At 45.3% G+C, this 26,881-nt stretch overlaps 2 protein-coding genes across 4 annotated transcripts; one reads left to right on the plus strand and one right to left on the minus strand.

Moving 5' to 3' along the window:
- Nucleotides 1-61: 61 nt before the first annotated feature.
- Nucleotides 62-13,733, plus strand: DHRS7B (dehydrogenase/reductase 7B). 3 transcript variants are annotated; one of them, XM_030001752.2, is made up of 7 exons: nt 62-143; nt 6,555-6,730; nt 8,364-8,479; nt 9,169-9,379; nt 10,075-10,167; nt 11,709-11,861; nt 12,221-13,733. In XM_030001752.2, the coding sequence occupies exons 1-7, from the start codon at nt 124-126 to the stop codon at nt 12,424-12,426; spliced, it is 975 nt and encodes a 324-aa protein (XP_029857612.1). In that variant the 5' UTR covers nt 62-123; the 3' UTR covers nt 12,427-13,733. The 3 variants fall into 3 exon arrangements, with proteins under 3 accessions (XP_029857612.1, XP_029857613.1, XP_029857614.1); XM_030001753.2 differs by having other exon boundaries at nt 100-532; XM_030001754.2 differs by lacking the exon at nt 62-143 and adding an exon at nt 1,897-2,206.
- A 3,097-nt stretch (nt 13,734-16,830) lies between these two features.
- Nucleotides 16,831-25,896, minus strand: TMEM11 (transmembrane protein 11). Its single transcript, XM_030001756.1, has 2 exons — nt 25,770-25,896; nt 16,831-17,748 (listed from the first exon to the last, which is right to left on the minus strand). The coding sequence occupies exons 1-2, from the start codon at nt 25,832-25,834 to the stop codon at nt 17,232-17,234; spliced, it is 582 nt and encodes a 193-aa protein (XP_029857616.1). The 5' UTR covers nt 25,835-25,896; the 3' UTR covers nt 16,831-17,231.
- Between the last annotated feature and the right edge of the window lie 985 nt (nt 25,897-26,881).

Consider the following 26,881-nt stretch of genomic DNA (forward strand, 5'->3'; position numbering starts at 1 on the left):
AGCGACTTCCGGTTCTCCTGTCAGAGGAAGCTGTCTGTCATTGGAGGTCCCGGCGGAAAGCCCGCCTTTCCCCCGGCGACGCCTCAAGCGAATGCGCACGCCCCCCCACTTCCGGCGGTGGCCATGGTGATGGCGGCGGCCAGGTAGGGCCCGGTGTCTCCCACCGGCCTCTCCCTCCCTTCAGCCCCGGCCGCCGCGGTTCCTTTCCGGCGGGGAGGCAGCCCCTTTTCTGACGGCGGGGCCCCGCTCAGCATCGAGCGAGCGGAGCTGGGGCTGCCGGAACCCCGCCGTGACCCTGCGGTGCTCCCGGGGCCTGCCCACCTCCGTCCGCCCCCGGGGTCCTCCGGGAGTTACGGAAGTCTGGCTGGGCGAACGGGGCCCTGGTCTGTGGGCAGGGGAACCCGGGGCTCTCAAGTACCTAGTTCATCACTCCTCCGGCTATTAAATACCTATTTATATATAAATCAGGGCGGGGAGAGACGTTAAGCCAACTCTTCATTTTCTCACTGGGTTTTAGGTGATTCTTGATTTGGTAAGTGTCCTCAAAATGCTTTCTCTGGCACAGGAAATGTTTTAGTTTTCTAAGCGTGCCACTTTGATTTACCTTTGTTCATGTCCCAGTCACCAATAGAGGATTTTCGAGTGGGAGGGTTGGAAATGAAGCTTGTAACTGAATAAATATGTCAGGAAGATTTCTGGGAAGATGATTTCTCAAGTCAAGTCCCTTTTTGGGGAGCTGCAAACGTTTTTTCCCCTCTTCCTGTACCACGGGGCAAGGTGGTTGTTTTGTGTAACAACTATGTAAAAGTATAAGCAGGATTTTGTTGAATGACTACTGAAATGCAACAGGTGGTTTTCCTAGGCGTTGCTTCAAGTAGATGGGAGCTTGTTCAAATTGCACTAGAAAAAGTTAAATGAAAATACTACAACTGGTACTTACCCACCCCTCAGCAAACCTCGAATGCTTGTTCATTGTTGCCAGCTACTTACAACGAGACCTACCAGCTGCCTTTCCGTGGCACTCTTGATCACACCAGTTGCCATCATTTCTTTTGAGAATTCCAGTTGGGTTATTGTATTCCTTCTCCCGAACCCCTTCTCCGTTTTCTGTTTGAAATGGTTGTGTCATAGTGAGGAGCTCTGTCCAGTTCCTGCGTTCCTTCTTAGGAGTTTTACTGGTTTCAGATGACCTCAGTGTGTTTTTTACATTATTTTCTGCTTATAAAGTTTGGAATGAAAGCTGATTATGTAAGCATGTAAGTGCCCACTGGCATTTCAGTAATTCAATTGTTTGAATTGGTGTAATCACTGCATTTTTCTTACTGGGTTTTGAATGAGTTTTTTGAAGTTTAACTTACCATTTATGGGGATCTTGTGCATCAGAGAAATTGTCAGCAAATTTCCCATTGGCTTATATTAAATCACATTAACAAACAATGCTATATGACTTTTTTTTTTTTTTCTGGCTTAGATGTTTAAAAGTTTGATTTCAGTTTCTTTCCAAAGCAGTTGGGTCAGTAAAACTGTTTAGCTGATATAAAATGCAAGTAATGCTCACTTTTCTCCCTGTAAAACATGGCTTATAAGGGATTTAGTGAATTTGGCCTGCTGGAGGGAATGCCCATTACCCCAGTAAATACCGGGTTTTGATGCAGAGTGTGATGAGAAACTCATCTGTCTGTTCAGTTGTGCTCAAAGTTCTCAAGAATCCTAAGGGAAGAATTAAAAGTCTGTTTTCTTTTAATTAGCATGATACCCATTTACTATAACATCAGTGTACGCCCCAGAACTAATTACAGTAATAGAGAATTGCAGCTGATTCACAAGTTGCCTTTTTTTCCATCTGCAGTGTGGAAAGCCTAGTATTGGTCTTTATGGATGCTCTGGATTCAATACTAGAAATTTTTGTTTAGTACTAGAAATAATCAGAGGGTTATTGTAAATTTTGTATCATATTGAATTCACTTCTATCTTTTCAATCTGGGGGTTAAATTACACCCACCCACCCCACCCCCCCGCCCCAAAAGGTCACAGACCGTATTCCTGAGGTTTGTTTTTAGAGGCAGTTCTTGGCTGTGCTAGCATTGGACAGAGCACATTTGCTTGGACTGCTGCCATTTCCAAATTTAAGTCAGGTCTGTCCTGTTAAAAGACCAGAGGGAGACACCACCTCACAGAGTCACTGGCAAGTGAGTTCTTTTCAAAGGTAGGATATTGTGATTTCTTCAGACTAAAGTCGGTAGCTAATCAAGCTTAGAGCTGCTGTGCTTCTGGACAAGGGCTTCCCTAGAAAAAAATTTTTTCCTCCCTTTTATCTCCCCCACCTTTTAAATGACACCTTTTGATTTCTGAAAATAGCCTCCCAGTTGTTGCCATTTGTCATGTAATGGACAATGTGATTCTAGGTGGCTGAAGCTAAAGGATAATAGGTGTTGTTTAAGGAAACTTATCGTGGTTTTAGTTTCTTTTAGGATTTGATCTCATCTTTGCTGGGTTTAGTGCGCTCTTGATCTTATTAACTAAGATCCGTGTTCCTTCAGAAATCATTATCCTGGCTTTTATGGGATGACCTCCAGTTTTTGTTTTAAGGGGAAAGTTTTTTTTTAAACTGGATATCTGTGATGTATTTTATTATATGGTAAGCCTTTCAAAAAGTTTCCAGTCACCTGTATTTGCTTACATTATCAGTGTTCTTATTTCTGCTCTCTAATGACCTGCATGTTCCAATCCTGCCTTTTGGGATGGAGAACTGAGAATTACAGGACTTTATTTGAACCAATTATGAGCAGTGGCTTCTCTCCTGCCGATAACCTGGTGTCATAAACATTATCTGTCAAGAATTAATAACAGTTTTTTTCAGCATGAATAGCCAAATTTTTGAACAAAGGTGATAGTGGGGTCTCAGAACTTTGGGCAGGAGGTCTGAGGATATCCAGTTCATCTCGAATTAGGTGTGGAAATCCATGTGTTACCCACCCTCCCCCATGTTTTTAATGTGACATGGCGTTATCTGCCCTGGGATGTCTTTAGCTATTTCAAAGTGTTATCTACCTTAAGTTGGGTTTTATGCTTTTGATCTTCTTCTTCCAGCCTGTGTCTTGCAACTTAGCATTTTTGTTGATGTGAATCAAGTTTTTTTTATCTATGATCTATCTATCTCATTCTCCTTCAGATTGCAGCAGTTTTTTCCGCTGGCTTTTGTAGCAAATAACCCTAATACTGAACAGAATATAACTACTCCTTCAGGTGCAGCAATTCTTTCCTTTGGTCTTTCCACCAAATAACCCTGAAAACTGAACAGAATGTAACTGCCACCCTGTTGTGTCAGTAGACTGGCACTAGGCTCTGAAAGATGTATATAGTTGAACATACTGCAATGTGGCCCTATGACTTGAGCTGATTTCCATGTTCTCTTGTTCCACTGATACTTATCAATGATTTTTTTCAGCATATTCAATATGACAAGCTAAAATAAGGACTCATGGGTTTGTGACAGAAGCTAGTCTATGAAATCAAAGCAAAACTTGTTGCTGTAGGTCTAAAGTGCTACAGAAATGCTTTCTTCTTTCCAAAATAATTTAGTTCATTTAGGTCGTCCTCTTTCTCAAGTCTGACTGAACTGAGATTTTCTTTGTTCTGGGGCTCTTTTTAAGGGGCCATTTGAGTACCTTCCTTGGAAGACAGTACTACAACTGTATACCCTAATAAAAAAAATGATCTACATCTCTGATCGGCTAGTCCTTCTCTCTCTCGCTCCCCTCCTTCATCCAGTCTTTCTCTTCCCCATCCCATATTTCCCCTCCCCATATATCAGAGGGGGTTACCGGTTGATTCAAACTCTAGCATGGAAGGTGCAAAAGTGGGTTGCTGCTGCTGACTGGGTTCATGGCTTGCTGCAGCCCTCAGGCAGAGATTGGGTAATCTTCCCAGTTCCTGTATATAATATGGAGAAGTGGGGGAGGGAGAAAGAAAAACAATAAAGGACTTGGAAAGATTTTTCAAATGAAAAAGGATTAAAGGCAGACCTTCTTTGTTTAGAAAGTAAATGAATAAGAATTGATGTGATTAAGGAATAAGTTAACCAGGCATAACTGGTTCATACTGATGAGCAGTGGATGCTACCTGACCAAAACATGGTTAGCCTTTAGTTGGTAGGCTTGGGGGCTCTTTTCCACCAGCCCCTGTGGCAGAGAGTTCAGTCCTTGCAAAGTCAACCTTTAATTTTGCCAAAGAATCTGAAAGAACCGTGCTGTAATCAGACATGGGACTCCCTCCCATCTCCGAGTGTGGTTTGGTTAGAAAAGGTGTCAGAAAAGCCCCCTCTTCCCAGTTTTACCTTTTCATCTGCTTTTCACTGTGATCTGCATTTTACTGAAATCAGCAGCAAAGCTGGTCAGGGCCAGATTTTTAAAATGCCTCAGCTTCAACCTGGGCTCATAAAGGAAGTGCCACTCCACCTGTCAGCTCCCACTCTGGAAATAATGAAAGGTCCTAAATGGGAGCTGAAGATTTTTGATTCCAAAATGCTCTGTAAGCCACGCTGCTTAATGTCAGCACAGCACCTGTTGTCCCTGCCCACATCTCGTCTTCTGAATCTCAAGAGACCTTTGAGAGCAAAATAAAAAAAGACAACATAAAGAGGGCAGCTGCTTTAAATGACTAGCTGAACATGAACCAGTAAGGAGAACCTTCTCCTTACCCAGCCTAAGGAAGGCCAGTGGTCTTGTGTCTAAACAGCTCTTTCCCAGGAATTGTTATAGGGCTGATATGCACTCTTATGTTAAATCAGCTCTACCAGTCCTCTGTTGTAAATCAGTACAAAATACACACTCTGTGTGCACTCAGCACAAAGAGGTGGAGGAGTAAGATGCTGGTCTGAGGAGCTGGGTGCTGTGCTCATGCACTGCTTTGCAATCAAATTAGTTTAATCTTCCTTTTGGGTTTCTGATTTCCCACTTTGGGCATACTCCCTACGCCCAGGGGTGCTTGGGGCCTTGATGTCTAGCTGCATTATGCACAGCGTATTACACAATGAAGTACTTTGTAGATACATGAGTTGGCTCAGGAATGGGAAGCTCCATAGTACTTTGAGAATAGTTCTGTACTAACTCGATGGATTTCTTTTTAGACTTTGTCAAGCTTATTTAGAGCTAGCTCAGCTATCTTTATGTGTTATTTTATTGTGTTCTAGCTATGCCTCCAAAAATACTTATTTTATACAGTTCATTACTGTTTCAGCAACTGAGTCTGTTCACTGACCAGCTACTTGAGGAATTCTGTCCAAGCCCCCGATGGAAATCTGCAATAGCCTGACATTTTCCACATTAACTCTGTTGCATGGCATGTAGAGCCTCTGTCATCCCCTCAGCTCCATACAAGCTCAGTCCTACTTAATGACACTGAATTCTGGCTTAGCGTTATTAGTTACCTCTTGTTTTCTGCTTCTCATGCTGTCCTTTTGTTTGAAGTAGTGTATGAGTTGTGTGCCCAGACCTTTCCAATATCTTCCTGGTAATGACCTATCTTGCAGTTCAAACTGCAAGAGTTCAAACTCTATCTGCACAACAGGGAAGATTCCAGGAAGGGGTTGTAACTACTGGGACATCAAGTGTAAAAGCTTGGGGCTACATACAGTGGGAAAATTAGTGACCTTTTTTACAGCAGAAGTATCACTTACTCTTTGGCCATGTATTAAGCTGTAACATAAACTACTCCCTTGAAGGCAATAGCTTAGCAAGGACATTAGGGCTATGCATTAGTATCAGAATCCAATTCCAGGATGAGCTAGGTCTTGTAGATACCTTTAGCTTGGGTTTCATTCACAGGTTTAATTTCAGTATATTAGAACACAGGTTCATGCTGTTAAACTGCACAATTAATGTTGGCATAAAAGTAAAGAGCATAAATGTAGGCTTAAGCCTACCAGGTTGGACATGTGGTTCATTTAAATCAGATACCTTGTTGCTACTAACGAGTGGTGAAAGACACTGGAGATGGAAGCACTGATTTCATTTCATTAAGCAAATAGCGTGCTCAGAGGGAAAACTTACTCTGAGCATCCAGAAGGCAAGAATGGCTTATATCCATCTGGGATAATACACAGTAACTGGTCTCTGGCACGTAGATACTGTGGTACTGGCTGTTCTAGAGAAATCTAAGAGGTTTTATTACAATCAGAAGTATGCAGAGACATATCGCAGCCCTGGGGAGCTTTCACTCTAAATACACTTCGTACAAGAGAGTGAATGTAGAGCAAAATGTGGGAACAGCATCTCTGAACCCAAGTTTGTTACATAACAGCTGACAAGATCCAATGCCAAGTGTCCTGCTGGGATGTTCAGATTAGCATTTAAATGCTTAAAATTGGGTACTGATGTCAACTTTTGAAAGTCTAAATGAAGGGATGAGGAAATCTGTTGAAGATACCTCTGTATGGGATTCGGTTTATTGGTGGTTTAAGGCAAGGATAAGAAAAAGGACTTCCCTAGTTTTCAAGCCTCTGCTAATTTTCTTGATGGTGAAATGGTCTGCTTCCTTTCATCTTGTGGCTCTAGGAAGACTGTTCAGAAAGGAAAACTCATGGATCTTACAAGCACAGTCATCATCCCGCTGCTTTTTGGCAGCTTGGGGATCTTCGCCCTTTTTCGGCTGCTGCAGTGGATGCGGATGCGAGCTTACCTCCAGGAAGCAGTGGTCGTGATCACAGGGGCTACCTCTGGCCTGGGAAAAGGTAGGTACCGAAAGAAGGGCACCAAAGGCAGGACAAGCAGAGGGTTGTGGAAGGGGCACCTATTGGAATAAAGCAGTAATGAGCAGAAAGTTCCTATTGCTCTGAATTTTGAGACGTGGCTTGCACAGCAATATCAGTTATAACTATAGCCAGTGCAAATTTTGATGCAAGAAAGTCTTAAAATTTGTTAAGGAAAATTTTAATCATCCTGTATAAACTGGAGCTCATCAAAGCAAGGAACAAGTTATACTGTTCTTGTGCTGTCAGAGTTCTTTTCTCTAAATCCTGAAAAAGCCAGGAAGTCCAATTGTTTCTCTAAAACTTCCCAGAACTAGTGTTCTGCATTCATGTTTGTTATATTTCCAGATACCCTGCCATACTTTCCACTTCTCCTCCCTGCCCCTCACCCTCAAGTTAAGGTACGTTTTCTCTTATGGTACAAATCCGTCCATTCTAAATTCAAACTCTTGGCAATATTAATGCCACTGAGTATTTTTTTCTGAAGAAAAACACAGTATTTTTTTTCCAAATAAAATTTATTCTTTGAGTGGATACATTCTCTGATTCTGCTTTCTATAATTGCTTTGAAAGCTTCTTGAAGTTGAAGAGAAAACAAGGTACTCTGCTATCAAGGCCTTTCATTAGGATGAGTACATTTATAGAACAAATAGAGCTTAAGTTGATGCTGTCTTTGCATGAGTTTGTCCTTAAGGATAGGAGTGTTCAGTAACTGAATGGCCAAAGGAGATGAAATGGTCCTCTCTGCCTGTCACAACCAGAGAGCTGGGAGTGGTAAAATAATTTGTTTTTCACATCAAGAAGAGGTAAAACTAGTATCTCAGGAGAGACCTTCCAGCTGTGATAGGCTGGGCAAATGAAGCACTGTGTGTTGTTGGGTGTATGGATTTCCACCACTGTACAGTGAAGTTTCCCCCCTTATTGACTCATTGACAAGATCTTACACTATTCCCCTCACTCCCAGTTACTGATATACTAGACCACCTCTAATTACTGTATGTTCTTTAACACCCTTTGTTACCATCCACTGTCATCTCTTGCACAAATAAGCAATTCTTCTCACTGGATCACAGAGGGGTAGGGTAGAAGAACATGTGATTGCCTCAGCAGCTGGTAGCACTGAAAGGAGGACAATAGCATGGCATCCCTTCTTCGGCCTTTTCCTGACAAAGAGGATCACCCTGATGAAGCCATTAGCTCCAAGGCTTCCAAAACCTTTGGAGGTGTTCACTAAAACTGAAACTCCTAAGACCAGGCCTTGCTGCATTAGATGACATACACAAGGTAATTGTAGTCCCTCTTAAGAAAGGCATATAGTAAAAAATCAAAAGGCACAGGCAAATTCGACCAGCTGATGGGAAGGATGCGTAAACAGCACAGTAACTGTGAGCACACCAGCTGCCTCACTGCTGTCACGTGTCTGTCAAAGTCACAGGAAAATGGCATCTTGCTGCAACTTCACTGTAAATCAGCCTATCACTCAGAAGTGGTAAAGCCACCTTAGAACCTTGCCAGCTAAAAGAAGTTTTAGCCTATCGCCAGGTATGATGTGGATCTGCTGTTTGTCTCCGTCATTCAAATGTCTACTTTTCTCTCTCCCTTGCTCCCTCCAAAGAATGTGCAAAAGCCTTCCATGCAGCTGGCTCCAAGCTGGTGCTCTGTGGCAGAGACAGCGAGAAACTCAAAGACCTGGTGCAGCAGCTTTCTACCATGACCAATCACCGAAAGAACGTAAGTGTGGGAGAAGGAGAGGCTTGCTGTCTCATGTGGCTGGGATTTCTGTTCATGTTATTACAGAAGTTACAGAATTGCTTGTGGGTTATTCTGTTGAGCAATAGGAAAAATGCAACTCTGTGGTTAGGGATAGATATTGCTATAGGAGTACTTTGAGCTAACATGTCATATCTTGTAAAAACTCTACAAAAATAAGCCATCTGAAAGACTCCTTGCCTTGTAGTGGAAGTGAAAGCACATAAGTGCCCAGACCCCTTGCATCTGTATGTCATATACTGAATCTGGAAAAGTGACTTTCCTTCTGTTGGCTTTTATTTTTGATGTCTAGTTCTAGCTAAGAAAGGTGTTGCTAGCTTCTGCAGAAGACACATGGGTTAAGTTTTTGACTTTCAGATGCATTTTCTTTAATAAAACAATAGGAAACATTAGTAGTTGAGGAAGACCTCACTTGCCCCTTTCCTAGGCTCTGGTATAAGGAACAGGCTACAGAAGCAGAGAAAGATGAGAGCACAACCTGCTTCTGTCATGTATTCCTACCAAATGGAACTGCTGCACTGTAATTGCACAAGGTTTGGATGGCCCTGCTTCTGTGCTTCCAGAGCTGGGAAATCCCATCACAAGCGTGAACATACAGCACATTTGGCACAGCCTGAACTGGTCTTTTGCTAACTTTTGTTTATTCACAGACACACAAACCTCACACTGTGGTATTTGACCTCTCGGACACTAAAACTGTCCTAAATGCTGCTGAAGAGATCCTGAAGTACTTGGGTCACGTGGACATACTGATCAACAACGCAGGCATCAGTTTCCGAGGCACAATTGTGGACACAGGACTGGATGTAGATAAGAAAGTGATGGAAACAAATTATTTTGGTCCTATAGCCCTCACCAAAGGTACCCATGATCCAGATTACAGGGGGACAGTGGATTTGGCTGATACCTTCTGCAGGCCAACACAACTAACTAAGCACAGCTTAACTTCTGGTTGTAATTGTATTTGGTACAGTACAGTATAAGAGGGGAGGAAAGTTTTGTTTTATGGGCAGGCCTAGAGGAGATGCTTGGGCATGACTGCATGGGAAGTACCTGATTAGAGATACCATCTTGTTTAAAACACCTCCTGACCCTAGTCTGGCAGGAACTTATGAAGAGAGATATGGTTAGCCTATCTGCACTGATAAAACACTAGGAACGCAGTATGGGTTCTAGGTGAAGCTGTAGCTTTCCTAGGAAGCTTCTTTGATTACACAGAAAGTTCAGCCTGGAGGGTATCAGCTGCAGGAAATGGAAAGATGTACTGATGGCAGAAAAAAGCAAGTCCTGCTGGCCATGCCTGTGGGAGATCACAGCAACTGTAACAGCCTTTGTGCAGCCTTGCTGGCACAAGGAATCTCCTCATAGGTGAACATCCCAGCCAGACTGCAGCTTCAGTTAGAGGCATCCTAAGCACTATCCCCTGCCCAACCCCTACACTGAACAAGGATCTTGTAATTCACTTGGGCCTCTTTGAATGTTCTGAAAGCACTGATTCTTGACAGCAGCAACAGCAGGACTGTTATCCTGAATGGGTCTTTTCTGTCTTTTGCTAGCACTTCTCCCCTCCATGATCAAGAGAAGACAAGGCCACATTGTGGCCATCAGCAGTGTTCAAGGCAAAATAAGCATTCCTTTCAGATCCGCATGTAAGTACCTCCACAGAAGATGGGGAAGACATATTTGGGGCACCAGACTGAATGAATACTTGGCTACTGCTTCCACATTTAGCTCTCTGTAGAGCTGGCTGCATGCAGGGAAGGCAGAGCTGCACATCATTCTTAGTGTGGTCACAAATCACTGACAGCTGTTGAGGAAGGCACTCTCAAATACAAAATCTTAGCGCTGTCCTAAAGTTGTTAAGGGATGGGGAAGGAGAGTCTGTTTTCAGTGTCTTGAAAACAGCTTGATATTCCTATCTTAACACTTGAGAGTCCCTATAAACTTTCTGGTTAATTCCATAATTTTATTGTATTTTATCCTTGCTGTTTGCCTGGTTAATCTCCTCTAAGAAAGTAGGAACTTTTTGTTTTAATACATTATGAAATGTCAGTACTACCAGTGCCCAAATAAAAGCCTAAACAGTTATCTTGATCCAGCAAACTCTTCATGCTAAATCAGTTATGACAATAAATAATATTGGTGAGATTACTGGAAAAAGCCTTATAAAAGATGGAGGAACTAGAGGGAGAGTGTTTGGCACACAAGCATCTGTAAGTCACTGAAAATAAACATAAAAATGGAAAAATACAGCGGTGGTGGCATAAGAGTGGTAGGGCATGATGCTGAGTCAAGGAGAGCCTGCAACGTCTGGGCCATCTGGTCTTGCAGATGATGTGGGTACGACTGGACCAAGAATTGTGTTCTGAATTGCTTCCAGAGCACTTGCACAGTGACTGGAGCCACACTGGCCTGGCAGCATGGAGCTCAGCTCTTACCTAGGTCCTCAGACAGGGTGCATAGCCTGCGCTAAGCTCTGTGCTGCTGGCGTCAATCCTGCAGCCGTGTTGAGGCGATGGCAGTCATGGTGGTAGTGACCAAGTATACGTGGAAAGGGAGTGAGCAAAAGGAGTCGCTCAGCCATTTAACAGGGGGAAATCCTGCCTTAGGCTACACTTCTCTACTCCTGTCTGCTTGTGTGATCAGGTTTTGACTTGTGTGCAGCCAAGCTTTAAACCTGCTCTGCAAGTCTGTTAACACTCAGCGCATGCAGGCCAGGAGGGTGTTCAGCAGCGAGTGTGAGCTCTGCCCTCCTGTACTGGCATCGCATTCCCCCAGCCTGTCTTATCAAATGCTTCCCAAGCCAGGCTTCATGTCTCCTTTATCGCGAGTGGGAGGCAGCTTGGGTTCACTCCGTAGTGCTTTGGCATGGCTGTGATACGAAGCTCAGGATCCTAGCCAGTTTCCAACTTGAGTATTTACATTTTGCCTTCCTAAATTGCCTCTCACTCCCACTACCTGTTGCTGCCATTCACAAAAAAAACCCGCAAAACAACAACCAAAACAACCCAAACCAAAACAAAACCCAAAAAACCCCAGCAAAACAAAAAAACCCTAGAAGTTAAGAGAACAGCTGCTGGGTTCTTGCTGAGAAGTGGCTGTTTTGCAGTGAAAAACCCATTCAGGGGAGTGAATCTTCCTTCAGCCCTGCTCCTTCTCGTTAGTGCATAGTCCTTTTCCTGTTTTTCAGATGCTGCCTCTAAGCATGCTACCCAGGCCTTCTTTGATTGTCTGCGAGCAGAGGTAGAGCAGTATGACATTGATGTGACGGTTATAAGCCCTGGATACATTCAAACAAACCTTTCTCTCAATGCTGTAACAGCAGATGGATCTCGCTATGGAGGTAAGATATGATTTTGTGCCCTCTATCTAAAGCATCTGCACCTCACTGAGTTACTCCAAAGTGTGCTTGCAACATATGGCCTCTGGTGGGGACACAGGTTAGCCCTGAAGTATCAAAAGACAGCTTTGGATGCAGAGTAGGAAGAGTAGCCCCCAAAATTTAGCCTTTCTAGACAGCAACTACTGACTTCTAGCCCAACCATGAATTATACCTGCCTGCGCTCCCATCATACACAACTGTTGTAAAAACCAAAACCATACAAGCAGCCATGTACAGTTAGAACAGAGCATTCCTAGGAAAGGTACTGAAGTGTGGGCTTACCTGCTGGCATTGGTGCTTACTCGGGTTTCCCTTGGCAGTTATGGACAAGAACACCGCCGAAGGACAGACAGCCGCAGAGGTCGCTCAGGTGGTTCTCAATGCAGTGGGACAGAAGAAGAAGGAAGTGCTTGTAGCTGGGCTAACACCCTCCCTGGCTGTCTACCTGCGAAACATCTTCCCCAGGCTCTTCTTCACCTTAATGGCAACTAGAGCAAAAAAGGAGAGAAAAGAAAAGGACTCTTAGAGCTCAGCTCACTCAACCAGTAACTGTAGGGAGAGGCTAACTCCCTGCAGTTTGGCTGGGACATCAGTGGAGGTGCTCCTGCAGGAAAAACCTTTCTCAAAATGCTGCAATTCACCATTACATGGAGGGTGGGAAGTGGTTTCCCCCACATCAGAGCAGACCCACTTGCTGGAAGACAGCACCTAAACCTCACCTGAAGAAGGGTGCTTGGACAAAGGGGGAGAGCTGAGGCTGCAAGGGAGGGTAACTCAAGGGAACACACTTTGCAGCAGGGGAGGCCCATGTGCTTGCTGGAAGACAGCATCTTACCTCACCTCACTCCAGGCATGCTCAGCTTTACTAACCTGCTACAAATAAAACCCACCTGTTTTGCCTTCACACAAGTAGATCTTAGCTTTCCCCACCCCATGGCTCCCATGAAATACAGTCCTCAGCTGGGAGCTCCCACCATCAGTGTCTCCTTCCCACTCCTTCCAATCTGATGTAGAACATGTTGCTTGAAGTGGGAAACTTTACAGAGCCTCTGCTTGTTAACACACCAAATCATCTGATATGTTAAGCTAAAGTCAAGTCCAGTGCCACTTTGAAAGAAGTGACTGATGTAAAATTTAAGTTTTATTTGGCAATTACTTTATCTGAATCACGCCTTACTAATGTACAGGGACATTTAACTGTGCACTACCTGAGACTACAGTATTAACCCCAGCACAAGTTAATGCAGGGGAAGCACTGAACAGATAGAAGACAGCACAGCAAGGTATGCTGTTGTGTGTAAATACTGTGCAGCTGGCAGCGCACACCTGGCCCACGTGCAGGCCTAGAGCACAGAGTAGGTGCGATTCTGTGGATGCCAGGCACACTGTCTCCTGGCAAGCAGAGGAGAACCTGTGTGCAGGGTGGACAGTATAGGAGACAGACCCTTTGTTCTCATCTGTTTTAAAGCAATCACAGATGCTAATGAAGATCGCATCCAGTGGGGGAACAATACCCGCCTGTTCACCTATCGCAGGCTTCAGGGAGTCTGACAGCCTGAGGGAGTGCCATATTCCATTCTTCAGCCCTTCTCCTCATGTGATGGATACCAGCACCATAAGGAAAAAGGAGTGGCTGTACAGAGGTAGTTCAGTAAGGACAGAAATAATCTTTTTCAACTTATAAGTGAAATAAAGCCTACTAGTAGGAACCAAGGTCCAGAACCCTGCTGCTGCCTCCATGTGCTTACCAGCATTTTCCACGTGTACTGCCTTGTATGTCCTGCCTGTGAGTGCACATCTGATGACAAATAAATGACATTGCCATAAAATTAATCTTTTGTTCTACTTCAGCTCCTCTCAGCAGGTAACATTAGAGGAAGGGAAAGCAGGAGGCTTTTGATTTGTTTGTTTTCTTTTCTTACATTCCTGCAAGGTGCTGTTGTACCCGTAGTAGTTGCAGAACAACATACTTCATCACAGCCCTCTTTACATCATCTGCTAGCTTACAGTAGACGTAGTGTGAATTCACACAGAAGATTAGTCACACTAAAACTCTGATACAGGTGTCCAGGCTCAGCAGGACCTTGTCCTTCAAAAAGCCTTTTCTTGACCAGTACCAATTTATAAATTATCTCTGAGAATCCATCCCAGATGCTGACCGGGATGTGTTTAATGATCACGGTGCTGCTGCTCAGTTAGGACATCCTCTACCATTTTCACTGTGGCTGAGGTTGCAGATTTGTTACATAAAGGCCTAGGGTTGACATTACAAGTTGAAGCTTTCAAGTGTATGTGTCTCTTTTCCTGCTAAGATAGGAAACCTTAAGGCATTATCTTCGCTCCCTCTCCACAAGGGGAGTTTCTGTAAGCATTAGTTGTGCTTTTCCTTTTGTGTTTTGCATGTTCAGGTCCTCCATTTCTTAGCAAAATACAGTGCTCCTGCCAGTCTTGTCCAGCTGCTTCGTCTTCTGGTGTTTCAGGTCATGGCTAGCCGGGAAGGACTGAGGGTCCACTTTGCATTTCTCTTATCATCCAGGGTGGTGAGGGGTGTAATACATCAGGCCTGAGGAAAAAAATTATGTGGGGGAGTTATTGTGGTTACTGTTTGAACTACAGCTCCAAGTCAGAGGTTACCCAGAGTGTGCACATTCCCCTTGTAAAGTAAATTTCCTCTCTGTGACGAGAGAGATGCAGCACACTCCATTTCAGAGCACCTCCGTACGGTCAGGATGGGCAGCAAAGCGTGCAGGGCTTTTGAACGGGACCCTTGTCCCCAGCCACTGTAAGCCACAGCTACTGGCATGGGGGGAAGGCAGATACAGCAACCATCTCATGCCATGCACTGAAACACATGACCCTCGACACCCCTCTCATTCTCCCAGGTCACCTTGCATAGTTACAGCACTGACTTACTAATAGCCAGGATGTCACCTAAGTGTTTTAGCTAGAGTATCACTAATATTTCTTGGAAAACAAGCCCCCCTACACCCCCAGCTATGTCCTCTCCACTTCAGAATGGAGCAAAGGGTGCATTTTTAAAACAGACCTACCTGTTGTGACAGCTAAGCTGACTTTTCACCTTCCACAATAAGAGACCAGAGGAAACTTGTTCATTTTTAACTCCAGTCTTTGATGCAAGCCACGTGTTCAGGGAGCCTACCAAGGGTTAGTCCTTCTGCCATAGTGATCATTCCAGGCAAGGGAAAGCTTAACACAAAAAAAAGTGCCAGGACCACAGAGGTTTGGTGAAGAAAAAGAACTAACAGCCCTGACAATTATTCTGCATTGATTAAAAAAAGAACAGGAATGTCTTTTGTGTGGCTAGCACAAGGATATTTCAGGGCCTTCTGCAGCACTAAAGTACGTATTGGCTATGGCAGATCTGCCACTAGTTTAAAATTCATCCAATAGATGGGACTTTAGAAACAAAACGTCAGGACTCGAAAGGCAGCCTGCCCAGCAGTCTTGGCCTAACCACAGAAAGATGAAGTAGTTGCATTTCTTCTCCTCTCTGCCAAGGCAACTGTACATTGTTGCTATAAATAGAGACACTCTGGATCCCAGCTTCTTTTAACCTTGCAGGGAGACAACGCAGCCACTGTACCAGTCAAAGAGGCAAAGGGCTGTTGCCACCTAGAAACGTCCCGATGCCACGGGAGTTTCCTCTAGCCCACATGCCTGCTCAGGTACAGCTGCGTGTGCAGGTGGTAAAAGTACTTGCTCAGAACTCCCAGCAACAAACCCCATTTGCCCAGCACACACATGACTGGGATGCATGCCCTGCTAACAGAAAAGCTGCATCAGCAGAAAAGCACAAGTTGGAATCGTGGCCAGAAAAGCCTGCTGCAGTCTGTAGGCGAGGAGTTGTTCTTGGTGCCTGCTGTTGCAATTTGGAAAGATAAAGATAGAACTACTGAATTTGGTTTCTGACCTCATGAGACTCCCTTCCAAGGTCAGTGCTTCAGCTGTGGAGGTCAGACTGCAACTACCCCTGAAGCAAGCAGTACACCTGTGCGCAGGCAGTTTTTATTACAGGGCTTTGCTCTCCTATTCAGATCATAACACTTGAAGCTGTGCCAAGCTGGCCTTGTAAATGGAAGCCACACCTATTTTCCATCTGGTAGGAGGAGATTATAGAAAGCAAGCCCCTATCTTTTAGAAGTAACTGGCAGATCTTGCAAAACAGAAAATACTTCCCATTCTAAGAACAAGATTTCAACAGTTTTGAGCTAAAGGATGAATTAATGCACAAGATTGAATTCTAAAATTTCAGGTAACACAGTTACAAGATACAATCACGTGGATGCCTTGCAGCAGTAGCAGGCAGCTCCAGAAGTGTGTGTTCCAAGCAAGAGCAGTGGGATTGTGTAGTCAGGGCACAGCCGTCCGAGCGTCAGCAGCAGTAACAAAGCACAAAGGTAAGACAGCTGGACTCCCACCTCGGCAGTCCTCAGCTACACGTGGTACAATGCATTTCAGTGGAGATGCATCCACATAAGGAAGAACTTGTACAAGAACTGAGCAGAATGTGCATGTAGCTGGAAACTTACAGTGTTACCTCTGTTCTACAGAGAAGTAATGGTTGGAGGTGGCAGGGCAGCAGAGGATTTGGGCATCTTTAGCCCCAACCATCAGTGTTTAAGCAATTACCAAAAAGATACAAACACTGGGGTAACAGCAAGCCCTCTTCAAAGAGATACAACTAGTCAAGCAAGAGGGAAAGCAACACTCTAGCTATTCCTTCAACAGATGGCTGCTGTGAAATAACATGGATGCTGCTGCCATGTGCAGTGGACAAGAGGAATATCAGGTCTGTGTGTGAGCATGCATAAATAATCATCACCACTGGAGTTCTCATAGCAAAGCCTCCATCCCCTGGAAGCGCACTATAAAATGGAACTATGATCACAGTAACAAGAGAGCAAAAGCATTTGAAATTCTCATCCTTTAATGGTCAATGATAACTTCTGCCTGGTTCTGTGTAATACAATTAAACAATATACTTAAATGTTTCCAAAAAAAAAAAAAAAAAAAAAAAAAAAGAAGCTCTCACACCCCCTCTTCCTATAGCTTTCTTTCATCGACATTCCACTGCTGGACTGGACTCCCATGGCCTAACATACAGCTCTCAAGTCACCACACATCCACATCTTAAGTGTAACGAAGAACTGAAAAACCTTGGTGCACCAGTGATGTGTTATTTTAAAAATAACAGCTCTATTAAACCAAATCCTTCCCAGTCTCCATTGCTTCTCAAAGAGGAAAAACAAAATGTTACTGTGGGAGTCTTAATACACTTGTCTTTGTGGGTTTCTCTCTTCCCTGCTGAAGTCATACAGCATAGAGTTCATAGATCTTCTTTACACAGTACACCAGGGCAGCGAGTGCTATCGTGTTATGCAGTCTCTTTCTGTGCAGGTCGTCCTTCCTCACTAGCACCACCGGAGTAGAGGAGGTGAGCGTATGCAGGGGCAGGCGGGAAAGTTTATAGGCATCGTACTCTACTTGGTACTTGCAACAGGGATCAAATTGCCAAGAGATACCATAAAGGGTGCAGCAGGCCACGCTCAGCACACCAGCAGGCAGGGAGATGTAGTGAGAATAATCTACTGGAAGTGCCAGAGGGGTGAAGAGACAGGTGGTACCCGCTAACACGGCGGTCTTGTGCAGGCAGTTCCCGACAGTGATCCAGCGGGCCGTCTCATCCCCAATGCGAGTGGGCTCTATCACTATGTATTTGTACTGCGCTTCCAGGGCCTGCTCCAGCTCATACTCAAACTGGTCCTGAGCGTTCTCGCCATTGTAGATCTCATGCACGATGTAACAATCCGTGGAGGACAAGGTGACCCTGTTAACAGGAAACACAGAATGAAAACTACAGAGCTTAAAGACAGACTTTTCACCCACCTAGCTGTGAGAACAGGAGAGAAAAATGCCTGAAGTGGGGGCAGCCCCTCAAGGTCAGTCACTGCCTCTGTTCAACAAGTAGCTTTTTCAAATCAAGATTCAGTTCACATCGGCTAATTGTGCCCGCTGTACCTGAAATCATCCCACAATGAGGCAACATATTTTTCCTTACCTTCTCCTAACTTGGAGGAGCTAGAACATTTTGAGAAAATAGCATCTTCTTAACAATCCTGAAATGGTTGCTCACACCGATACCCAAGCAGTTTCTCTAGAGATACTGGGATTGTCGCACCTCAGCGACCACACCGCATCAGTGAATGGACCATGCAGACTTAAGGAGTTTTCACAGAAAATAAGACTAGCAGCTCATCCATCAAGAGGGCAGGTTGCACTGGAACGTTTTAAGAGAGGAAGCATCTTCAGATGAACATGTTTGTTTTCTCCCCACAGTAACTACCTCCTTGCCAATGATGCAGTTTGCTATTTCATCCTCCACAGTAATTCCAACAAGGATGGCCAAGAAACTTTGCTGGAAGTGAAGGTGAAAAAGGTAGCAGAGCACTCAGTTTGTTACAGAACAGTTTACTCTGCTGAAATAGGGCGCAACAAAGCAAGAAAGGAACATTTTTTTTTTTAACCCAGGCAGGCTTTAACAGTGAAGAAAAAGCTGCTCCCTTTACCTTGGAGCAGGCTCCCTACTGACAGGGGATTCACAAGACTTGTACATCCCTCATTTGAGTAGCAGCTTTTAGCTACCTAAGTCACATCAATTTCTACTTTCCCTCCACCCCCTTCGCACAAATCACCTTAGCTGCAGCTACATTAATGTACCAGACTGCTAAGAAATAGGATTATGACTGTTTACCTGCTCTGAGAAAGGGTGAAAACCTATCCATTAGAACAAGGCAAAATCCTCCCTTCTAAGCAGAAGAAATAACTATTTCTGACATACTTGCGCTTAACCAGAGCAAAACTGAGCACGTGGCCTCTCAAGGATAAAAATATCTAGCAAGATTCCTTTAGCAGGAGAACAATTCGCACACATATTTGACCTAATCGCAGCAAACAAAACCACCTCATCCCAACAGCATTTAGACCCTCCCGATATTGGGAGGCAAGACAATGATGATATGGAGAATGAAACTAGCACTTTTTGCTCCATGAATACAATAGTACATATGTGCATGCACTGGAAAATAAGGGAGAAAAATACACATTCGCAAGCTGCTGCGTTACCAGACATTACCCTTAATGTGCAGCTCCACTCATGCTGCAAAGGGTATCGTGCAGTGGCCATCTGTAATCAAGAATATTGTTAAATTACAAGCTGTTGCCAGAAGTAGCTGCTTTTATGAACAGCAGCAAACATGTCAAACAGCAGGACCCAAGATGCACCAGCCTCTCACAAAGCAGAGTAATAAGCAGTTTCATTAAAAGTCTGGCTGGAATTTATATAAACTACAGGGAAAACTCAACCTATAAGCTAGTTATTGAGTTCTCTGCAGTGCATTTCCCCCTTGGCCTGTTCACGGGTAGAAAGAAAAATATAAATCCACCTGAACGCTGTGTATGCCAGGGGCTTCTTTAAGGCCATCATCTTGTGAGACACTCTTTGGAAAATTATGATTAACTCTTTCAGCACAGGATGTGATGGGGTCTGACATTCTGTAGTGAATCGGCAAGTATTTGAAGAAAAATTCTGAAGGACAGCACCTGTATAAAAATTTTACAGAGTACTACATCTCTAATATAACTAAGTTAATACTAAGTTAGTATATCAGCTAACATTAAGGAGTTTCTAACAAAGAACTAGTTAACCAGGTGTTACATTAAGGAAACAGCTGGTAATGGTTTCTGCCAAGGGTTTTTCTTGATGACAACTGTTCCAAGTGCAGCTTCTTCCCAATCAAAAATTCCAGTTTCATTACAGAAGACATGCTGAGACTTAAGGTAACTCTGTAAAACATCATCAATGAGTATGTGAAATCACTTGCTAAGGCATAATGACTTCAGGGAAAAGCTATTGCTGAAAGGCATTTTCAAGCTGGAAGCTAACCCAGTAACACAACCCTCCAGATAAAATTAGTATTTCCTACCAAGGAGCATTTTCACCATTTTGTACCACCCTAGGAACATGCAGCATGGGTCTGCAAAACAGAGAAGCAGAATCCAAATTCAGCTGAGAACGCCACAGAGGCTTAGGAACAGCACAATAGCCTAATCACCCGAGGACCTCCCTGCCATCACTGGGAAAACAAGGGTGAAGCAAGCCCATTTCTTCTCTGCCTGTATAAGAGCGATGGGGAGCCAGGCTTCTAGCTCCAGGAATTAAGTCAAGTAACAACATTACATGGGATTTCTCCAGGCTGAGCATCAGGACAGGTGGTACTAACTTATCAGCCTCATTTCTCCTCGCTCAGATCTTGCCTGTTCTTCCCTCTGAATATCCCTTTTTTTCCTTTCACCCTAATGTACACAAACAGAGCCATACCACAAGCAACAGCTACCTGTCAAAGAGAGCAGGAATCTAACAGGCTTTGGCCAGAAGCAGTACTGTCCATCTCTTCTGGAATCTTTTGGCTTGCCAAGCTCTGGGGCTTTATAACAAAGTCAGGAAAAGCACAATCCTCCTAAGCCAAAACGAGCAGATCTGTTCTGTTGAAAAAAATAAATGGGAAATAAACTGCACAAAGGCTTCATCCCTGATAAGAGTCCTGGCCCTTAACTATGCTGCTTCTCCAAATTAGTCCTCTAATATGGGAATAAATCTCTATCAGTGCTGAAGCTACAAAAGGCAAAATGAGCAGTCCAAAAACAAAGGACAAAGAATGAAAAATTAGCCGCTCAAACAATAGGACACATGAAGAGTCAGCAACACAAGCAGAAAAGTCTCCATTTCTGTAACAGAGGAAGGAAATATCACGTATTATTTTCACACAAGAACTGGCTGCCCCTGGAGGATGGAAAGCTGAAAACTGGTTTGTTTTCAGACAATATAGAAAGAGACACAGATGAGATAACGTGGGCTTGAGAAGGTTTTAGACCTTGTTGGCATGCAGAGTAGGATCGAGGACCTCAATCCATAGAGGCAATCTCTCCTGACACAGCCTTTCAGTTGAACACAGCAGCTGCACATGAACAAATCCAGTCAAAGCAATTGGATTTGCTCAAACACTGGAGGCTCTGGAGTTTGCCTTTTGGAGCTTGTCCCCCACCCCCCAGCAATGACAAACAAAAACGCAGAGCTATGCAATGAACTCCAAGCTGGCATCCACCGGTTATGAAGTGTGGTGATTTTATATAAATTCCATTTTACTTAAAAGAATAGTAAATAACCAGTGTCAGAGAGGACCTAGTTCCAGAAGTCATAAAATGCTGCCACATGTTCAGAAGCCCAGCATGCTATTTACTAGACAAACCAGAACCTAAAAGCAGTTGTTAATATTATTGAATCAAATTATTTTCCAGGACCTGTCTTCCCACCCCCAAAAAGAGGGCTAAGTTAAAAAGTTATACAGCTGTTCTGTAAGAATAGTTCTGGACCTTATATCCAAATAGTTTATTCTATTGCAGCTTCATACATTCTATAGTTGACAATTTTAAAATGTCTCATTCCTCGTGCCAACTGCATGCATAGATGGGGGAACGTGACAGTACTCTCAACTACTCGGCACAGCAAGATGAAAATAATGTAAAATCACTAGTGTAAAATTTACGTATTACCAAAGTTATAAATAAGGAATCAGTTGTTAACAGAGCTACCACCAGCAGGAGGGGCAGAAGTGTCTGTCTTAGCTATAGGGCAAGCTTCAAATTACATTTGGATTATCTTCCTAACATGGGAATATCAGAGAGCACCAGGAGAGGGGTGCTGCAGCTGGCTGAACAATAGCAACTCCAGCAGTTTCCCAGCTACAGCCCTCAAAGCAGCTCCATTTCTCTGCCTCCAGCTTGGAAGCAGTCTCCTAGCTGCCCCTTGAAAACAGCAGCCTGTCTATTAAATGTAAGTTTCAATTAGGTAGTCTTTATGGATGAAGAAATAAACACCCTTTCTAAGGAGGAGGCACAATGCCACTCAATGTGAAAAGATCTTAAGTTTTGCCAGGTGCCAAGTGGCAAAAAGAGAAACAAATGAACAGAGTCCTGAAAACAGGGCAGATGACAACATCCTGGAAGAAACCCAGCATCCTTCTACAACTGTCCACTTGCAGGGGAGAATGCCCGAGCCTCACGAGAGTGCTGCCCTCAGCCTAAAGGTGTTCCTCGATCTGCCAGATGGACTTTTGGCAAGGGTTTCAAGTCGTCCAACTATCTCAGTTCTGCAAAATGTTCAGAATCACAATTAGAAACAATCTCAATCTGGACAAAGCACAGGTACAGTTCTGTACAAAGAAAGTTCTTTCAAAACCCTTCCTATAACACGTATGTCAGGTTTTGTTAGTTTTTTTAAAAGAAGATTGTTCCTGGACAACAGTGTCGCTCAGAGCACCAAACATACATTCAGATTAACTGTAAATGAAGACCAGTCTGATTAGTAGTCAAAAAATATAAAAGGTGAGGCTTGCAGCAGTGTGATAGTAATGCCTGTCACAAGTGGCACACACTCACAAAATCTAGTTCAGCAATCCAACAGAGGGACTTCATGCTGGCTGAGCAACTGAACTGCAGAAAAAGGATATTACCAATGGCCAAAGCAGCGTCTGGGGTCATGATCAGCATCTCAGCCAAGCTTGAGTAAGTCAGTAAAGTCAAGGCATGACAAATTCAAAAACTAAACTACCCTCCCCCCACATAAATCCTTCTTGAAATTGAATTTAATTTCAAGATTAAGTAATGAGCTGTGGTCTGGCTTTAACTCTCAGTGGAAATACTCCACCTCAAAGTCATATTCAACAGTATGTTTTCCTACTCAGGATTGCTCCAGGATATGGCATACAGAAAGTACTAATGCATCTGAGCTTAAACACCTGAAGAATTGTTGCTTTGCTCAACGTCCGCATGATCTACCAGTCTCAGACCATTAGCCACGGCTGTCAGGCCTATAGCTTTAAGAAGGCCATTCTCAACAGGCTGTCGACGCATGCATTAAAGCAGAGGAAGAACGGGAAAAGCATAGCAATAAAGCAAGACTTCCGTTCAAAAGACGTACCTTAAATACAAATAGGAAAGAGAACAGGAGAACATAGGTGGGATATTCAAGCAGCCTTGGCAAGGGAAGACAACACTAAGGAAAACATCACCAGACCATAATAAAAAACTCCAGCCACCAGAGCAAAAAGAGGTGTCGATTTTAAGTCAACTAATGATTAGCCAGGCTAATGGAAACAGGTCAATCATTGCTGTAAGCAAACAGAGTACCAGAAATCTGAGCAGTGCAGGTAGCGAAAGCAGAGACCTCTTTAAGGGCACAGAGAAGCCAATACAAGCAGTGGTGATGACATTAAAGCTGTTCTTTCTGGAGTTTGTTAGAACATCTCCTGGGTGAACAAACAGCATTCTGTCTTGTGTTCTGGCGGTCATCACGCTGAATTTTATACAAAAACACTAAGTACAATTCAGTGTCTGTTCTGTATAAAAAAGTTGTTTTGGTCTACAGATTAACAATTCCCTTTAGACAGTCTCCATTAAAGAGTTTATCCAGAATGAAGAAAAACAAATATTTAGTTGGTTCTCTTCAGTGTTTTGGCTTATTTTGTTTAACCTTATCACTTCACCACCAGAGCGCCAGCTAGAGTTCACAGCCAACATCCTTTGCAATTAATGTCCTTACATTTAGTCCTATTGAGGAAAGCACTTTTTGACCAATTACAGACTTCCTGATATCAATAAAGTCATTTATGAAGGGATACAGTCTCCGCAGATAGAGTTGCTGGACTTTTTTTTTTTTTTAATGAAAGCTGGTCTAGTCTAATAGCAGACAGTATTTTATTCTCTACTGAGTCTCCTCACACCACCTCCCAACACACAGATGCCTTTTAGACTAGCTGGCTGACAACTACAAAAACTCCTTGAAGCAGCTTATTTATGAGGAAAGCTGGATTACCATATTCAGTTCAAAGGAATGCATCTTTGGACAAGAATCCTGCCCAGTGTAAGAAAACTGCATCCACCGTATAAAAAGCACATGCCATCATTTGATGACATCAGGTCTGTCAGCACTGCCTTTTACACAACTTGCGTTGCCAGCAGTCAAACAAGATTGGTAGGTGTGATTTAGGATTAGCCACTGATCAAGAGAGGCAGAGGCCCAGCCATGCGTATCTCCAGCTCTGCAATTGCAAGGAAGAAGTAGTACCTAACTGACATCACCCAACACCTATTAGAAGTATGATCTTCTGTCACGTTCGTACAGGATGACGCCTAAAAGAACCACCATCTTTCGATAGGGATTATGAAATGTTGGTCAATGGTGTATCTGTTGTTCTGCTATGTCACTTCTGTGCTTTCTTATACTTAGCTATATACTTCTCATTGGCAAAGGAAAAATAATATACGCAGCAGGTTCATGAAGTAACTCATGTTTAGGAGTAAGTATTTTTGATCATAAGATCAAGAGTAATCAGTTTAAAAAAAAAAATCACCTCAAACTACAATTAGATTGTTGTATGGTTCACAGACTAAGTTTCAAGGTAACAACTCACTTTTAAATCTGCATCAGTTTTCACCCTGGTAGAATAATTTTCACTGAAGTTATTAAGTGCTCTTTTCTGCATTTTTTCTTTTTTCCTTCACTTCTGCTGGGAGGACAGGTCTACCGCCTGAAAACCCCACACCTCATGTGCTCAGGGCTGGGGCAGGTGCCAGCACCGGGTGCAGACAGCTTTACCACTATGCCACTGAGCTCTGTGGTATTCTTAGTTGTTTATATAAACTACACTGATGCAGTAATTCCATTGGCTCTTCCAGTTCAATTACTTTTAAATTCCCTGAACAGAGACAGCATTCCTGCAATTCACATTAGCGCCTGAATTTTAAGGGCTACTTGTGGCTCTCCGTTGCTACGTAGACTCAACACCATCAAAAAGAATACTGTTGAATTACAGCAAGGGAAAAAATGAAGCAAAAGCCACAGCAAAAATTAAGAGAGGTAATCAGAGTCTCTAGGTAAGGCAGCAGGACAAAAGAAAACTCCTCGCAATAAAAATGCAGCAGCTTTCAGCAGCTGCTGGTTACATCAGTCAGCCCTGGGGCAAAACGGAAAATGCCAACGTAAGGAAATACAGGCTTTAACTAGGCATTTTAAGTAGGTAAAGAACCGTGCATACAGATTTTAAAGTAGCTCAACAAGATTTTCCTCTATCTTTTTCCTGTTTTAAAGTTACCATTCCCAAACTTCTACAGCTACTCTGTGGGTCGTTCCGGCACGCCCTAGCTGCTCCTCCGTCCTGACAGAGGCAAAGACAAGAGCGTTACCGAGCCCTCTGCCAGCGCCGAGGCGGCAACCGCCTCCCGCCCCGGCCCCGCGGACCGGGGGAGCGCGGCGGCTCCGCGCTGACCCCCCGAGCGGCCGGGACCGCCGCGACCTCCCGCAGAAGGAGGTCACCCTGGAGGACTCGTCGCTGCCCTTACCGTCTTTAAAAATAGCCGTGGAAGGAGGCTCCCCAGGCCTGGCCCTCCTCCACCCCGGCTCCGAGCGCCGCATCCCCGCGCCGGGAAGGGCCGCGGCCGCCGCCACCCTGCGGGCCCCGCTGACCTTCCCCGGCCCCGGCCCCGGCTCCATCCCCGCGCTCGCCCGCGGCGGGAGACCGCCGGCCCCGGCCGGCCCCTCCGCCCCGGCTCCACCTCAGCGGGGCCGCGTCCCTCACCCGCCCTGCCTGGCCACGCTCCCCTCAGCGGGGAGCCCCCCGCCCTTGCCCCGGGGGTCGCGGAGAACCCCGAGCGACCGCAGCCCACCTCCTCCCGCTCCCTGCCCGCCCGAGGCGCCCCAGCAGCCCCGCACCCTCCACCCCGGCGGCAGCTCACCTCTCCCGGCCGCCACCGCTGTTGGTGCCGCCGGGGCCAACGCGCCTCCTTCCCCACGCCGCCATCTTGGAGACACTCGGCTCGCAAATGTCTCCGCCACCGGACCCCGGGCCCGCCGCGCCGCCCGACGGGAAATGTAGTGCGCGAGGGCGGCCGAAACCGCTCAGCGGGCGGGAGCGAGCTCACAGGCGGACTACAAGTCCCACAGTGCTCCGCGCCACGGCCCGGCCGCGGGGGCCCCTGGGACGCGTAGTCCCCTCGGCGGGTGTGGGGACCAGGGCGGGAGCGGGGATGGCGGTCCCCCGTCACCAGCGGTGAGAGCAGCCCCGCCGTCCTTGCCTCGGCCCCTGCTCCCGGCCCCTTCCGCCTCCGCGTCCCAACGGGAGCGGACGGGCCGTGGGAGGAGCGCGGCGGCGAGTCCCGGCCTGCCCCGCGGTCCCGCCATGACGGGGAAGAGGGGGGTGCGGCCGAGGATGCGGCCTCCGCCGCGGGCGAGGCGTCCTGGGCCGGGCTGTGGAAGCGGCTGTGGATCGGAGAGGGCTCAGCTCTGGCTGGTGGTTCGGCTGTCCTCCAGAGCCGGAGCGTTGCCTTGTTTTCCTGCCCGAAAAGAAATAGACGATTTCTCTTGGCAGGCGGAGGAGGAATGGAGGACCTCCTCAGAGCAGCACCCCCCCGGGGATGAGGGACGGGGCTTTCTTGGGGCAAATTTAGCCCCTTTGATCGATTCTGAAAGAGCAGGGAATGGGGAGGCTCCACCACTGCTGCATCTCTGAGGAGAAATAACAGATTATAGCCAAACACTTCACTAGAAAACAAAATGCAGGTTTGCCACTGTCACAGATTTCCCTGCTCCTGCCGCTCCAGCAGCAGTGGATGCTGAAGGTTTTGTGGGGGTGGCCCCGGACCCAGCCTCTCCTCAGCCTCAGGGCCATCCCCCAGCACAGCAGGGTCACCCAAGGGGACCTGTGCCGGGGTGCTTGGGTGGTGTATCTCTGGGACCCTTGTGCCTCTCTAGGGCCCTCTCTAGCTCCCAGTTCTGACTCCTCCCAGGAAAAGAGCCTTTTTCTCAGGAATTGGTTTTGCCTCATCAAACAGCAGCTCCCTGCTCTGCA

The sequence above is a fragment of the Aquila chrysaetos genome, chromosome 25 (genome assembly GCF_900496995.4).
Source record: "Aquila chrysaetos chrysaetos chromosome 25, bAquChr1.4, whole genome shotgun sequence".
Lineage (NCBI taxonomy): Eukaryota > Metazoa > Chordata > Aves > Accipitriformes > Accipitridae > Aquila > Aquila chrysaetos.